Source organism: Mesoplodon bidens, assembly GCF_964165515.1.
Source record: "Mesoplodon bidens genome assembly, chromosome: 6".
Lineage (NCBI taxonomy): Eukaryota > Metazoa > Chordata > Mammalia > Artiodactyla > Ziphiidae > Mesoplodon > Mesoplodon bidens.
This window is the reverse complement of record NC_138162.1, coordinates 1,614,923-1,630,995: the sequence shown is the minus strand read 5'-3', so window position 1 is coordinate 1,630,995 and position 16,073 is coordinate 1,614,923. Positions and strand designations below refer to the sequence as shown.

Genomic DNA, 16,073 nt, shown 5'->3' with positions numbered 1-16,073 from the left:
CGGGCCTCTCACTGTTGTGGCCTCTCCCGTTGCGGAGCACAGGCTCCGGACGCGCAGGCTCAGCAGCCATGGCTCACGGGCCCAGCCGCTCTGTGGCATGTGGGATCTTCCCAGACCGGGGCACGAACCCGTGTCCCCTGCCTCGGCAGGCGGACTCTCAACCACTGCGCCACCAGGGAAGTCCCTTCTGTGTGATTCTTAAGAGAATTTTCGATTGAAAGCCCACCTCTCCCACTAGACCCTGGAGGAATAGAAATCCAACGTCACCTGGAGCAGGGCCAGGGGTGGTAGAGATGTCTGAAGACGCCACATGCCCCGCTGCTGCTTCTCCCCAACAGGTGGCCTCTATCTCCCCACCGTGAACCTGGGCTGGATGAGACCTGTCTGAGCAATAGGCTGTGGCGGAAGTGATGCCCAGACCCCAAGGCCCCTCCCGGATGTGGCGATGCCCCGTCGGGAGCTGGCGCTGCCTGGGAGCCTGACCTTCTGACTCTAGACCAGTCAGCCGCCGCCACCTGAGCGAGGCCACAGGTGAGCCCGTCCAAAGAGCTGAGCCCCAGAACCATGAGTAAAAACCTGGTGGTTGTTTTAAGCCACGGCGTCTGGGGTTCGTTTGTTACACAGCAAAAGGTAACTCTAAAAGAATTTTACAATTTTACTGGAAAGAATATTGGACAGTGTGGGTCCCAAAACTTCATCTTGACTTAATACAGATGTCAGTGAACCTGAATGATTAAAAAAACAAAACTAGGACTTCCCTGGTGGCGCAGCGGTTAAGAATCCACCTGCCGATGCAGGGGACACAGGTTCGAGCCATGGTCCGGGAAGATCCCACATGCCGTGGAGCAACTAAGCCCGTGTGCCACAACTACTGAGCCTGCGCTCTAGAGCCCACGGGCCACAACTACTGAGCCCGCGTGCCACAACTACTGAAGCCCACATGCCTAGAGCCCGTGCTCCACGACAAGAGAAGCCACTGCAATGAGAAGCTCACACACTGCAACGAAGAGTAGCCCCCGCTCGCCGCAACTAGAGAAAGCCCGCATGCAGCAACGAAGACACAACGCAGCCAATAAATAAATAAATAAATAACAAAATAAAATAAAATAAAGAACTAAAAGCAGATATTCCCATGGCTGTCAGGGGCCTGCTTAAACTGAGAGGCATACGCACAACACAGTCCAGAGAGGATCCAAAACTCCAACACGATTTTTAGCGCTTTGTGTGGGACAAACGTGGTCCTACCTCCTGCAGCCACGTCTGTGTCATCGCCTCCCCTCGTGGGCCTAGTGGCTCACTTCTAACAAACAAACATGGCAGAGGTGACGGACTTAACACCACCGAGGGCCCCGATGAAGCCGGCTGCCTATGGGGAGACCACACGGTGAGGAAGGATAGCCCCCCATGTGGGGCGCAAGTGCGGGGAGGGTGTCTCTTCCTCTCTTCCCCACCGTCCCAGGCCAGCACTCTGCACCCAGGCTCTCGGAGACCTGAAGCCGAAGACCCTGGTCAGGCCACACCTGAGCGCCCGCCCCACAGACGCCATGAGATAAGGGGTGTGAGCTGCTCCAGGTGACTTGTTAGAAACAACAGGTAACCGTACACTTCTCCAAATGTGTTTCATTTACTCTCGTGTTCTTTAAAGCAAAGAAAGAGGCGCTGACACCGAGAGACGTTCCTGGCCAGCGCTCCCTCACCCCGCCCATGACTCATGTCCCCAAGGGTCAGCCAGGCACTGGCTGTGAGGAAAGAGGGTGGGGACTCCGGCTCCGGCATCCCAAGCCGGCACAGGGGCTGAGCAGACCTCCAGGAAAGATGCTCACCTCCACCCTCCTTAGAATGGACCCCGGGCACCCTGAAGGCACGTTACCCTCTGCGTGAGCTTGGGACGGCCCCGGCAGGCAGTAGCGCAGCACCCGTGTCGGGTGGCCCAGGTGGGGACAGCTCACCTGTGCCGTCCAGCGCTTTTGGATGGGTCCCAGCTCGAACAGTCAAAGTGTGGAACAATTTCCACAGAGAACACGTGTAGCCCCTCAGCTCTGGTCGGCTTCCTTGACATCCAACCCACTTTATGTGATTAGTAAGGAATATTCCAGAAATCTGGGGGGGGGGGTAGGAAAAAAATAAGAGATAATTGAATTGTTGAAATTAAAAATAGTTGGTGGTGGACTTCCCTGGTGGCGCAGTGGTTAGGAATCTGCCTGCCAAAGCAGGGGACATAGGTTCAAGCCCTGGTCGGAGAAGATCCCACATGCCATGGAGCAACTAAGCCCGTGAGCCACAACTTCTGAGCCTGCACTCTAGAGCCCATGAGCCACAACTACTGAAGTCCGCGCGCCTAGAGCCCAGTAGCTGCAACTGGAGAAAGCCACGTGCTGCAATGAAGACCCAACACAGCCAAAAAAAAAAAAAAAAAGTTGGTGACTGTGGTCAGTCTTGATTGGGCGGTGGTTACACACGGAGCGCGTCTCTCAAAACTTAACCGTACATCTCACCATGTGTAAATTTAAATCCAATAACGAATAAATGAGAGGGAAAAAAGTCTCTATTTTACTAAAAGAGTTCTCAAAATATGGAAACGTGGCCCGTTCTTTTCCAGTCTCTGGGGAGAAGGGAAGAGTTCACCTGTGTCCTCATGAAGCAGCACTAGGCAGCATGAAAGACACTCATCTTTTTTTAAAGTTAGAATTAGTTACAATGAGATTTATAGGAGACTAGTAACACAAAAATTCAATTGTCAGGCAATTCTCCATCTGAATGAATAGGATCTTCACTTTACAAGGAGCGAGCCGGAGGCCGAAGGGCTGTAACAGCCCAGAAGCAGGGCTGCGAACTGCGCTCCGCGGGCGTCCCGGCCCCTCGGTCCCCACGGGTGACTGCACAGGCCCGGCCCCTGTGGGTCTGAGCCCCTGCTCTCGGCCACCTTCCCCATCACACGGCTCAGGTCCCATGGAGCAGAGGCCAAGGCTAGAAACCGGCGCCCACGGGGCTGCTGGAATCAGACCCCGGGGAGCCTACGCCGTGGAGCCTGTGGCCACAGACGCCGGCCCAAGACCCTGGCTGCACGCCCGGCCTGCACGGCAGCTCGACCCATCGCCTTTATTCACTACTTTTTTAAGTGTGAAATCTAGATGAGTTTACTAAAAATGAAAACAGAAAACAAACCCTAATGCTTCTCTGCCTGACAAAACCCCCATCATCTCGGTCGGCTGTCTGTCCCAGACCCAGGCAGAGGGAGCTGGAGGTTGCTGTGGAGACCGGGCGGCAGAACCGGGGAGGGAGACCGGCGGCGCATCGGCCGAGGGCAGGCGCGGGGTCCCCCAAGCTCGTCGAAGGGGCTGCCTCACCCGCATCTTGTTGTTGACCAGGTCGAGGACGGCGTCGTAGGGGATCCTGTCCAGGGGCAGGCTGGCCAGCCACTCCTGCAGCGTCTCCAGCAGCTTCCTGACTGGCGGCCGCCCGGGGAACAGCTGAGCAGGGAAGACCACACTCAGGGACCGGTTGGGAAGCGCCCCCCATGGCGCGGCCTCCCAGGGGCGGAGACTGGGCCTGCCCTGCCCTGGACCCACCAGCTGGAGGGAGCAAGTGTCTCCAGTCCACCCAGGTTCCGACGGAGCACAGGGGTGGGGGTCTCTGGAGGAACTAGAGTTTCCCCAGAACACAGACGAGGGGGAAGCCCACACTGGGCCCCATTCCTGCAGCTCCACCGCCGCCCGGCACCCGGGACACAGCCGCTCATCCTCACGCCCGGCGGCCACTTCACGACCACGGACCACACGGCCGCCGGGGGCCTTATTTACCACGTTGTCAAGGGCTTGGGGGCCTTTCTGAAATCGCTGCCTTCTCACTCCACGCCCTCATGGTAATTCATGCCAATCCTGCCCGCTGTCCTTACACTGCCTCGTCTCCCCCTCTGCCATCTCTGACTGTCAGACTATTTGGAAAAGGCACGCACACCCCTGAGGCTTCCACGCAAACGAGTGCCATCGCTGGCTAACTACACGTCGACACTCAGGCCGCGCTGGCGGCCCGGGAAGCCTCGAGTGCAAGGATCCCAGCGGTCCTGCAGGCCTTCTGTGAGGAACTTCGATTAGATGCTGCCAGTGAAATGTGCAAATTCAAAGCTGAAAGAGCTCTTAGAAACCTGGGCCGAGACCTTAACCAACACCGGTGCCGAGACAGATGCAGCTACCTCAGCTGCAGAAACAGCCACAGCAGAAACATCGCATCTTCAACTCTGCAAACTCTGGGGTTTTCCAACACTGGTTACAGAGCGCCATTACCAACGGACCAGCATCTACAGTTTAAGTAACGCGTAGAAAAACTATTCAGAATAATTTATGCTGATCTGACTCACAGGCTCCGCCCACGTGTGGAGCCCTCCAGGGTGACACTGGGCTGGAACGAGGACAGGGAACATGAGGCACGTGGGCAGCAAGACCCCTGTCCCGACGCGGACGGGCAGGCGGGGGTTCCGACCTCTGCGGGGCGCAGCGCGAGGAGAGCTGCCTGAACAGCTTCCATTTATTCATTTGAAACAAATCAGGTGACTCCTTATTCCCTTAAACGTAAATTCTACCTCCTGAGTTTCTTCAAAGATCTTACAACGTGAGTAAACTCTGACCAGCGGAAGTGTTGGCTGCGGAGCACCTTGTCAGGGACAGCACACACGTGGCAAGGGAAACCTTTCAGAATTAAGCTTCCTTATCTCTTAGATAACAATAGGGTTATGAAGGGTGGCCTCTGGAGGCAGCTGCAGCAGCCAGCGCAAGACCAAAGGTGACCAAAGGTGACCAAAGGTGACCACGGCGGGCGGGGGATGCCTAGGGCCTGGGCTATCTCAGAGGTCAGAGAGCAGAAGGGCCACGGCCAGGGCTGCTGGGCCAACAGAACAGGGGCCCAGGTCCATTCCCGGGGAAGAGGGATGACTGACTGCTCCAACCTCTGCCCAGCACAGGGGCTCTGGGCCCAGAAAAAGACCACAAGCCTGGACTTTCAGTTCTGGAGCTAAGAGTTCTTGGCAGGAATGTAATCCCGACAGCCGCACCCCTCTAAACGTGAGCTGACACAGCAGCCACCACGTGCCCCACCCCCAGGGCCCACCCGACACGACACCGCAGGCCACAGCCGTCTCCCTGCCCGAAGGCCCGCCGCTCCCCACCTCTCCTCCCAGCTCCCCGATGCACAGGCCTCCTGCCCACTCCCGCTCACTCCCCGCTCGTCCTGCTGGTCCTCAGGCCTTCCCCAGGCACCGCTCTCGCCCCAAGCCGGCAGGGCCCTCAGGCCGCGGCGCTGCCCTGCACGGTCCCCACACCCCCACCCCACCCCCCGCCGAGTGCGCGGGCGCCTCCACGCAGCCAGGAGCTTTGTGCCCCGCAGGCCCCCAGCATACGGCAGGCGTCTGGGTGAGTGGAGGACGGGCGAGGTCGCGTGGTCAAGCCCAGGCTGGCCCGTGCACCCCGGCCCGGTCCAGACGCCCACGCACCTTGGCCAGGACGGTGACAAAGTCCTTGAGTATCTTCAGCTCGGCCCCGGCCAGGGACCTGCGGGCGGCCAGCTCCACCCTCAGGAGGTGGTGCAGCCCCGATTCCAGGTCAGCCACGTACAGCTTCGACCTGGGAGGAAACGCTACAAGGTCAGTGTGGGCGCCTCTCTCTTCACGTAGATTCCCGAGTGCTGGCTTCTACCCCAGACGGACGCCACCCCGGGGAGACAACGCGGAGAATCCCCAAGTGCCAGCAGGCGGGCTTCTGAACGAGCCGCCCTGCAGTGACCCCTGGACCCCCAGCCACACACTCCAGGCAGCTTCACTCACCTGTCAAATTCCCTCCAAACCACGACTTCAGAGCTGTCTTCTTTGCTTGGTTTTTCAGGCAATGAAAGCGATTTCTTCCTCACATCCGGCAATGACTTCAAATAAGAGGAGAAAAATGATCGGAGAGGCTTCCCGCTGCGAGAAAGGGGAGGGCAGGGCGCGGGCTCAGAGGCGGGCTTCGGCGGCCTGGCCCCCGTCCGCAGGCGCCTTGTGGCCTCAGGTTCAGAGCAGCCCTCCCTCCGTAACTCCGGGGTGACGTGCACCACCCAGCCCAGCCATTCTCTGGGCATCTACTGCAGGTATCTTGGGCGGAGCGGGATGGTGGCAAAGCCCGGGCCTCGGGGAGCTGGCCCCCAACCTGAGAACGTAACATCCCCACCAAACAAAAATGAATCGTATATTACGCTGGTTTGAGCATCTGCCAAGATCAGCTTTATCCAAACTGTGGTTTCGACATCCTCTGTCCACAGGCTGCCAGCTCCGCGTGGGGCGTCCGGAGTCGGGCGGGGAGGGGGAAGGAGCGCCCGGCCCCTCCTCACAGCCCAGTGGCTCCTGAGCACTGCGGAGTGGCCCCTCCACTGGCGGGGAGTGGAGGGCTGTGAAGGCCATTACTGTGCCCTCCCCAGGTAGCTCAGGGGTCCCCCAAAGGGTCCAGAGATTATTTTCATTCCCCAAAGGAGAACGCAGCAGTTATTGGTAAAAATATCAACGTCACCTTATGCTGAGGTTGTACAGATGACGCTTTGAGTGTAAAACAAGCTTTTTTCTTCAAAACAAGATGGCAGTTTGTTCAAGGAAGGTCTGCTGTAGGGCCGGGCGCCCCAGGTAAGACCTCCTGGCTTACCCTGAATTCCATTTTTTTCAAAGAATAGAAAATACACCCAAGGAACTACGGCGTGCTTGAGGCTCCTGGGGGCGGCACCCTCGGTGCCCCAGCTAAACTTCCCAGAGGCTGAGACGGGAGCCCAGAGGGAGGAAAGCGCCCGCCTTCTCGCCGCCTTGTCCACATGCGGTGCCTCGCCAAGAGCTCCGGGGACGCGGGCGAGGCTGGCCTGGGGCCTCCAGCCTGAGGCTGGGGGGCCAGGCAGGCAGCTCACCTCCCCAACTGTGACGCTCTCCCAGCCTCGACTCAACTTGCTTCCTCTTCAGCCAAGCTTATCTTACGGGTGTGCAGGCACCCAGCGCAGAGGCGAGTGGCATTTTGATGACGGTGCTGCTGGTGTCAGCAAGGTGAGCGCCCGTGCGGGGCCTGCAGCCCGTCTCCCCCACCACCCCACACATCAGTGAGCGCCCAGGGGCTGGGGGTGTCGGTGGCGTCACAAACATCCCTGAAGCCAGACTCTACTTACACGGTAACTAACCCGTGGGACCCGTTTGGGTAAATCAAGTAACACGAGGGGACGGAAGAAACACCAAGCTTCTGCAGCAAGGCTTTATCCCAGCCCAGCGCTCTCTTCACCTCGATGTTCTCGTAGGGAATCAGGTCTAAGATCACCTGGGCAACGAGAAAGTACGGTCACCTCCGCTGTGGACGGCAGGGTCCTCCGGAAATGGAACTGACGAACGCAGCTTCTTACAGCATCGCAGCTCATCCCCTCTAAGCCGGACCACCGACATCCCTGTTCTGGGGCACTTTCAGGCCCCCGACTGTCGCGCGGCAGGAACTACAGCCTCCTCACCGAGCCGACCGTCAGAGGGGCCTGTGCTGTGTTCCGCACGCCCCCTCCAAGGCCCTCAGTCGTCAGACACGGACGGTCAGCTCCACGCGAGCTGGGGCCGCGTCCCGGCCTCCAGCTTCCCCTCCACCCTCGGGGCCTGCGCTGGGAAGCTGACAGCGCCCCCGGTTGGCCGTTCCTCCCTCCAGAGCTGCCTAGTCCAGGGCTGCTGAGGCTGAAGGCGCAGTGGTGGGGGGCAGTGGCAGGGGGACCCCCGGGTGGCATCTGAGGAGCTAGAAGAGTGTGAAAGACGAACAGCAAGCCCCGGGCGTGCCACCTGGACAGTCGGGTGTGGAACCACCTCTCTCTCAGGAGCGACAGAACCGTGTCCCAACCAGGGGCCTCACTGAGAGCGGGAACCGGGCACCCGCCCGGCAGCCAAAGCCCCACTGGGACCACCACACTTCCTTCCCAGAGCCCCGATCTCGGAAGAACAGTCGAGAGGCCAGCAGAGAGGGAGAAACATGGCACCCGGGGCTAAGTTCCAGAGTGAGGTGTCTTCTCTCATCCCTAGGAGACCTCGGGGTAAAGAATCCCTGTCCTCCAGCCCGGCTCCTGGCACCTGGATTTTACTGAGACTTTGCCAAAGGCAAGGGCTTCAGACCCACACGTGTGAAGTGATAATAAAGCAAAGATTCACGACAGAAACACTGTTTTACAGAATCTGGGATTTGGCAGGAAAGTTGGGAGTTCAGATACAGCAAAGGAAAAGTCTTGATCATAACACCTAGGAGGGCTTCCCTGGTGGTGCAGTGGTTGAGAGTCCGCCTGCCGATGCAGGGGACACGGGTTCGTGCCCCGGGCCGGGAAGATCTCACGTGCCGCGGAGCGGCTGGGCCCGTGAGCCATGGCCGCTGAGCCTGCGCGTCCGGAGCCTGTGCTCCGCAACGGGAGAGGCCACAACAGTGAGAGGCCCGCGTACCGCAAAAATAAATAAATAAATAACGCCTAGGAAAGAGAGAATGCCCTCAGGGAAGACGCGCGTCCCGAGGGCTAGGTCTGCCGTGAGTCCCTCCTGCCCCCCCACCCCGGGGGACCAGGCCCCCCACCCAGAGGACCAGGCTGCACTCGGGAGCTGCTTCCCCTCCCCTTGGAGGCAGATCCTCGCCCCAACAGTCTTCTCTGTAACCAGTGCGTCTGCTGAATAACACAAAGGCCAATTCCGAGAATACAACAGATCAGGCGACGTAGTTACTGCTACACAGGAATCTGATCACAGACCCAACACTGGAAGAGGCGCAGACAGTACCTCGCGTCCAACGTAGGAGCTGTTGCTTTCAAATAAGACAGCCACGTAACGGCCGCCGCTGTTGTCAATGAGAGAAAGAACGTCCCTGGGCCTTTTAAGAGGAAAAGAGGCTTTTAGTGCTTTCAAGGCCATCGTAGACCAGTGCCCACGTCACTTAACGCAAGTCGCTACTTTACAAAATTAAACTCAGCTTGCAGCGTGCCACCTTTTTCACAGCACTACGCACCGAATGGGGTCCAAAGACGGGCACCCGGGAGGCCTGCCTTCGTCCGTGTGGCTCTGCAGGAAGTCGATCATCGTGTGCCTCACGGTCTGCGGCTCTCTGTCCGGCCCTGCAGGGCGGCACCCACCGTCACGGCCACGTCTGCCTGCCGAGCGCCCGTCCCACCCCAGGGCCCCGATGGTGCGAGCGCACGCGGCCGTGGATTCACGTTCCGGGAGGCCTCTCAGCAACCAGCGTGGGAATCGGTGAGCTCCAGGGACACACGGCCACGGCGGGGGGGGGGGGGCGCCCCCCGACGCACGCACACACACGCGGTGTGGAGACAGAGGCATGTGTCCATCTATACCAAGTTCAGAGGCAGGCAGACTGCCCTCACTGTGGGCTCCCAGGGGGAGCTGGTGGGGATCACTGACAAAAATGCATCGGGGTGCCCTTGTGATGTGTGCACTTCTCAAACTTTTCTTTTTCCCAGAAAGGTTTACTTAAGAAAATAAATTTCACCACTATATTTGCCAAGGAAGGCGAAGCACAGAAGAAAGAATTCTCGCTGAAACTAGGACCCTTTGAACCCTCACAGGAAAGAAAGGGCCGATAGTGCCGACGTAAATGTGTCAAAGCCGGGGTGAGGGGCAGACCCAACCAGGGCGTGTTCTAGTCTCACCTGAATAGATTTATCTAAGAGGGAAGGAATCTAAGACGGTAGAATAGAACACTTAGGTCCTTACCTTTAAAATCTTCTCCAGTTGTAAAGTCCTTTGCAAATGCTTTAAAATACTAAGAAGAAAAGCAAAGAACAAATAAGAAACAGCCTTGCCTGGCGTCTGTGTAAACGTTTAATCTTTAGGCAACAAAACGACCATCATCTTTGAGAGCTTTAGTCCCTTTTTTCCAGAAACTTTACGTTGACTGATGACGAACCACACTTCTATGTGTTTCTGTGGATGACAGTGTTTCCCTCCGGATTCACGAGTGGCTGCTCAGTACCGACCGGAGCCCTGCTGTTTCCATTTTCTGCCCCAGCAGGGCTGGAACTATGGCAGACAGCGCGTCCCCTAAAGGCTCCTGGTGCTAGGTGTTCACGGTATGTCCGCTCAATGACACAAAAACTCCTAGGGACGAGGGCAGGCACTATACCAAGTGTCTTTGAGCAGAACAAAAGGATTTTACATCAAAATTAAAAACTTTCTTCGTTAAAAGACACGGTAAAGACAGTGGAAACAGTGACAGGCTGGGTGCTGACACCCCCGGACACGCATAGCTGAAGGAGGGCTAGTGTCGGGAAGACACAGGACTCCTGTAAATCAGTCAGAAAAGCACACACGGGGGAGAGGAAAACGGGCAAATGACACCAACAGACAGGGCCACCCGTGGAGTAGTGATCACGCCCTGTCACGCGTCAGCAGGGAAGGGCCAGCACCGCACTCCAAGCCGGCGCCAGGCGGCACAGGACACACACGTGCGTGCCCACGGCAGCTCAGGGCCTGCGGCGGTAAACCGTGCTGCCGGCGGACCCCAGCCCCACCCGGTGTGCGGGTGATTCTAGCAGCGTCCTGTTAGGAAAAAGAGGAGGCCAGAAGCTCACACACAGCACACAGAGCTCTGTGTGTAAAGCTGAAACAAAATAAGACAGGAAAATAAAACAGGAACATGTTTCGACACGGAGCTCAAGGGGAGGGTGACTCTGGTGGGGCTGGGGCACCAGGCCGACCAGTGGGCGCGGCCCAGCCAGGGGACAGATGCATGGCTGTCACCAGGTCAACACTTGGGGGAGGAGCATCTGACGCTGCGCCACAGAGAGCATGGGATGTGAGGGCTGAGAGGCAGGGGGGTCTCCAAGCTTCTCAAAGGTCACTTCCAAAAGCTCAGCTTTTTTCCTGAGATGTAAAGTCACCGTGATGCGCTCGAGTGCAGGCGAGTGACCGCACACGTGCGCACACAGACCTGGGTCTGCTTCTCAGCTTCCAGTCCGCCCCCTAGTGGGAGAGACTGGGACAGGCCTGTCTGAGGGACAGCCGTGCCAGGCACACGAGCGGGCAGGCCGGGCACACACCAGCACCCAGACCCATCGCCGCACGTCGACGGCTGGAGGCCTCAGACAGGCTCTCAGGGCAGCTCCCGGCCATTCCCCCACCTGCAGGCTTCACCCCCCTCCCCTCGCTGGGTGTGAGCGGGAGCCGCGGGTACAATCCCACCACAACACGGGCAACCCAATGGGGTGGAAGGAGAGGCGCCCCTCTGCAAACAGAATCCCCCCTACGTTTCAAGACGCCCGCCCCAAATGCTGAAAATGCAGCAATTACATTGCTGGTGGGTTTCAACTTACAGCCGCCGCCACGCAGAGGGAGGAGGTACTCACCCGGAAGGTGGGGTAGAAGTGGATCTCGTAGGCGCGGCACACCTCGTGGTTCCTCTCTTCCGCACAGTCCAGGGCGGCGACTCGGATGGCAGCGGCCCAGTCTGAAAAGCAGGAGTGACACCGTCAGTGCGGCCCCGTCCCCACGGTCCACCCAGGCCCGCAGCCTCGCGGGCCATCCCGCAAGCCTGTCCAAGCTCGGGACAGTCCTGAGCTGAGCTGGGAAAGAGGACGGGACCCTCATCGCTGACGGCAAAACGGCAAAGCGCTGTTTGGCGAACCTGCAAATCGCCCCGCGGCCTCCTCGGTCTCCTAATTAAACGACCCCAAGACGGATGAGAGCGCCGGGAACAGAGGGCTGCCATCAGCCCGTGGCCGGCCCTCCGTCAAGGACACCGAGCCAGCGTTTACAGTTTAGCTGGACACGCGTGGTCCAGGCCGTTTAGCCAGAACGTTCCTGTGCACTCACTCGAACGACAGGAAAGGCCGGCACCGGCAGCGTCCGGCCACTGGTCTTTCAGGCCAAAGACACAGCCAGTTGTGTGCACACACCAAGGAAGTGTTTCCCCGAGGCCCCTCGCACACCCTCAGACACTGCTGCCATTCTTGGGAGAAAAGGAGCAGTTTCACGTATTTTTTTCCCACCTTTAATGGCAACACTTAACCAGCTCACAGCTGAGTCTTGTTTCACTCAAACCCTGAGCCCCTTCCCAAGGGTGCCAAGTGGGCCTCCGCCAGCCAGTTGTTTCAACATCACCGACCACGCGCCTCCAAAGGGAAGAGCTGCTCTCCCAGCACAAGCGTCCTCCCGGCACCACACCAACTCAGACCAACGTGCTTCAACAGCAACAAACAACTGGTCGGGAGTCCAATCTTCCTAACTGTCCCATTTTGGCTTACTTTGTTTAAATCGCGTCCAAACAAGCCTGTCTTCTACACCCGCGGTCTCCCAACCATCTGGATTTTGTGCCTGCCCCCTGCCCCCGGGTTTTCTGTAAGCATGCGGACCTAGCTCTCAGCTTTGGGGGACAGCAGTTCCCAGGTGGTGTGGCATCCTTCCAACAGGAGATGGGGGGCCTTTGGCTGCCTTCCTTCTTACTGACACCCGCCCCCCCGCCCCCGCCCAACACTTTAATTCCCGAGGGTTGCAGGCCAGACGGCGGGCGGGGGCAGTCTGTACAGATGAAGCTGCGCCCTGGAGACCCCAAGGCGCGGCTCACCCAGCGCTAAGGGTGGAGCTTGTCCCTTCGGTCACCAGCTTCCAAGGAGCGGTCTCCCAGCATCCTCCAGTGAGGTCTTCCCTTTAAAGATCTGCTCCCTTTCTCTGGACGGTAAGATTCCCAAACGTTTCCTGGCTCCTCGCCTACGGGGGGATGGGCTGCAGGGGAAGCAGGATGAGCTGGCGGCCTCTGCAGACACACAGAGGAGCAGAGAACCACCCGGGCAGGACCGGCCGGAGGGGACGGGCCAGGGACGGGGCGAGTCCCGCTAGCTGCCTTCTGCACCATGTGACTTCTGAGTGGGAACTGACAACGGTCCATCCCTGAGGTGCTGGTGAGTTCCGACAGACACCACCCATCTAAACGAGTCATTTGGTTATAAATCACACCAAACGGGTTTTCTCTGAGAGCTGCTAAGACCTGAGACTTCAGAGATTGTATTAAAAGCATGCCTGGAAGGAGGGAGAAAATACTGCCCGTCACTAAGTATTATACAAACATGACGGCTTCTACATATTAGCATTCAATCATTACTTTTTTTCCGCCTCATATACCATTTTTGCTTAAAAATACATGCCTTTGGGACTTCCCTGCCAGTCCAGTGGTTAAGATTTCTGCCTTCCAATGCAGGGGGTGCAGGTTCGATCCCTGGTCGGGGAGCTAAGATCCCCCATGCCTCAGGGCCAAAAAACCAAAACATAGAATAGAAGCAATATTGTAACAAACTCCATAAAGACTTCAAAAATGGTCCACATTAAAAAAGAATCTTAAAAAAAACCCTTTTTCCTCTGTAATTATACAAAATATTTACCGACCTTAATATAATGCAAAGAATCAAGTAGAAAAAAAACCCAAAAAACAAAACCAAAGTTCTGCTTTCACAATCAATGACCGAACAGTGTTCCACTTAATGTGGCCTCAGTGAAACCGGTTCATCTCGAGGCCATTTAAATGGATGGAAAACTAAAATCACAGAGCCCTCTCGAATCCCAGGTCACATCTTTCTGGAGTCTCCAATTACAAGGACCTAAGGAAGAACAGTTAATACTCTCATCCACTTAGTGCGGCAGAGGCCCAGACGCAGCACAGGGTGCACGGCTGGCAGGCTGCTGGGCTCCCAGGGCCACCTCCGCCCCGGCGCACAGACACAGGGCTCAGGGCTTACTGAGAATCTCCGTGGCACACTTTCACTCCATCTTCAAAAAAAGTGCTCTAGGACCCAGAGAGAAAGAAAACGGAAAATTGCTTCAAGAGCTGACATTACGCGCACAACGGAGCCGGCCCCGGACAGAAAAAGCCGTTCACGAGGGCGCAGTTTTCACGGTAGGACTTGGGCCCACTTTTTTTTCAGATTTTTCTTAATAAGTATGTGTTACTTATAAAAATAAATGTAGAAAACTTGGGAACCTCAGGGTACTTGCGGGGTCCGCGGGTTACGCGTCTGTGCACCGCAGGCCGCGTGTCCTGCTCCTCAGCACCTCCCAGGATTCCCGGCGCAGGAGGCCGCAAACAGCACCCAGCATGGCTGCCGCACGCGGCCGCAGGGAGAGGAGGCCACAGGCCCGGGTGCCGGCCCTCCCAACTCTAACACGGCGCTGGCTTCACGCGGGGCCCCGCTTCGACAGCTCCGCGACCGCAAACGAGAACCGCGGGCTCCACGGGCTGCCCGGCCCGCGGAGCCGGATCGGGGCCCGGCGCCCACCCCAGCCCGAGACTCTGCCCGGCCAGCGTGGGGACGCTGGCCCCACCACAACGCGCCCGGCTCTTAGCCCACAGGACACAGTCCTCAGGCGGACACTGTCCTCTGAGTGGCCGGCCACGTTCTTCCTCAGTGTCACACACGTCTCCTCCTCACAGAGGCCACCCCTGGCCCTGCCCAGGAGCGGTCACCAGGGCAAGAGAAGCCCCGCGGCCTCTCTTCCCAAGCGGAGCACGTTCACAGGTTACGCGCTGTGGGGCCTGCTTGGCGGGCAGCTGGCTGTTATGCAGGAGGGGCCTGGAGCTCCGCCCGAGGTCCAGTTGGCTTGGTGGCTCCAGAGCCCGCGGCCCGCCGTCCAGGCACGCAGAGCAGACGCCGCACCCGAGGCGCCCGGCCCGCCCTCCACCGAAGCGGAGGGTGCCTCCAGACGAAGACGTGCCCCACTTGCGACTCAGCGCCCCTGACGCTGCCACCCTAACGCCCGCCCCCAGACCCTCAGACGGTCACGCGTGGAATGAAGCAGCCGCTTCCTCTGCTAACGTCTTTCAAAAGCCTCTGCACGTGGCCCCTTCCTCAGCGTACAGACAATCCTTGTACTCCCGACACGTCCCACACCTTCTCTTCACTAGACGTGGGCCACCCCAGGGGGCAGGAAGCCGTTCGCGAGCGTGGCACCCCACCTCAACCACAGGACGCAGCCACGTCACGGGCCTGAACGCACAGACGGAGCGGAAGGGCCTGGCACTCCACCCACAGCGCCACGGCCGGCCGGCCCGACCCGCACAACGCACCTGTGCCATGAGGGCCGCTGTGACCTCCTCCATCCCGCTCGGGACTCACAGCTCTCGAGGCGACTCTGCTGCTCGTGACCCCGGGCAAGCCTCACAGCCAAGCCTGGGATGCGACCGTCTCCCGTCCTGCTTTACCGGTGGGGAAGCAGCTCAAAGTCCCCACAGGATGACCGAGGGGGGCCTGGCATTCTGCCCTGGAGCTCTGCCAGGCTGGACCTTTGGGCAGTAGCCGGGAAGGCAGAGGAGACCGCCAGGCAGGGAATCTCCCCACCTCCTGTTACATTCATGACACACAGACCTTGAGCTCGCTTTTGTTTGTTTTTGGCCGCGCGGCATGTGGGATCCTAGTTCCCCGACCAGGGACCGAACCCGCGCCCTCTGCAGTGGAAGCGCAGAGTCTCAACCGCTGGACCTCCAGGGAAGGCCCAAGCGCGCTTTTCTACTAAGTCTCCAGGCAGGGCAGCCCGCCCTCAACTGGCAGGTCACACTCGTCCAGCTCAGCGTCCACTTGCACCTTCCCAGTGAAAAGGTGGAAAATTCTTTTTGGCCTGACGCAGGGGATGCTCGGGTGGGGAAACAGGCTTTGCTGGGGGTGGGCACCCGCATGCACCAGCACCCTGGGAGCCCTCCTGGGAGGGAGTCAGTGTGCACCCACCATCCCTTCAAGCTGGGACCGGGCCGCCGCCCTGAATGGACCCCAAAGGTCCTCCAGCCTCACTGTGTCCCACCCCAATGCGGCAGGCAGTGCCGGACAGCATAAGGATGCCCGGCTGGAGGCGGAGCGTCCAGCCCACACCCGTTCTGCCACCAGGCTTCGAGGAGCCGGGAAACTTAGGAGTCTCTTTGTGCCTGTGTCACCCCAACTGTAAAACAGAGACCCTAGATTACCTCTTCCTACTCAGGTTTTTCAGCCTCCAAAGCGCCTTCAAGTGTCCCAGGCACCCAGGAGGTAGACCCAGCCCTTCAAAATAGGGTACAACTGCCAGTGGCTTCAAAACGAAAAAGAAA

General features: G+C 58.6%; 1 protein-coding gene across 1 annotated transcript in view; it reads right to left on the bottom strand.

Moving 5' to 3' along the window:
• Window positions 1–16,073, bottom strand: part of QSOX2 (quiescin sulfhydryl oxidase 2) — a 28,696-nt gene that overhangs the window by 5,898 nt on the left and 6,725 nt on the right. The window contains exons 2-10 of the mRNA XM_081237355.1: window positions 11,359–11,459; window positions 9,728–9,776; window positions 9,006–9,111; window positions 8,780–8,870; window positions 7,165–7,310; window positions 5,816–5,950; window positions 5,486–5,615; window positions 3,348–3,470; window positions 1,950–2,100 (exon numbers count right to left, since the gene is read on the bottom strand). Of these exons, the coding sequence (XP_081093481.1) occupies window positions 1,950–2,100; window positions 3,348–3,470; window positions 5,486–5,615; window positions 5,816–5,950; window positions 7,165–7,310; window positions 8,780–8,870; window positions 9,006–9,111; window positions 9,728–9,776; window positions 11,359–11,459 (1,032 nt within the window). The remainder of the gene's footprint in view (window positions 1–1,949; window positions 2,101–3,347; window positions 3,471–5,485; window positions 5,616–5,815; window positions 5,951–7,164; window positions 7,311–8,779; window positions 8,871–9,005; window positions 9,112–9,727; window positions 9,777–11,358; window positions 11,460–16,073) is intronic.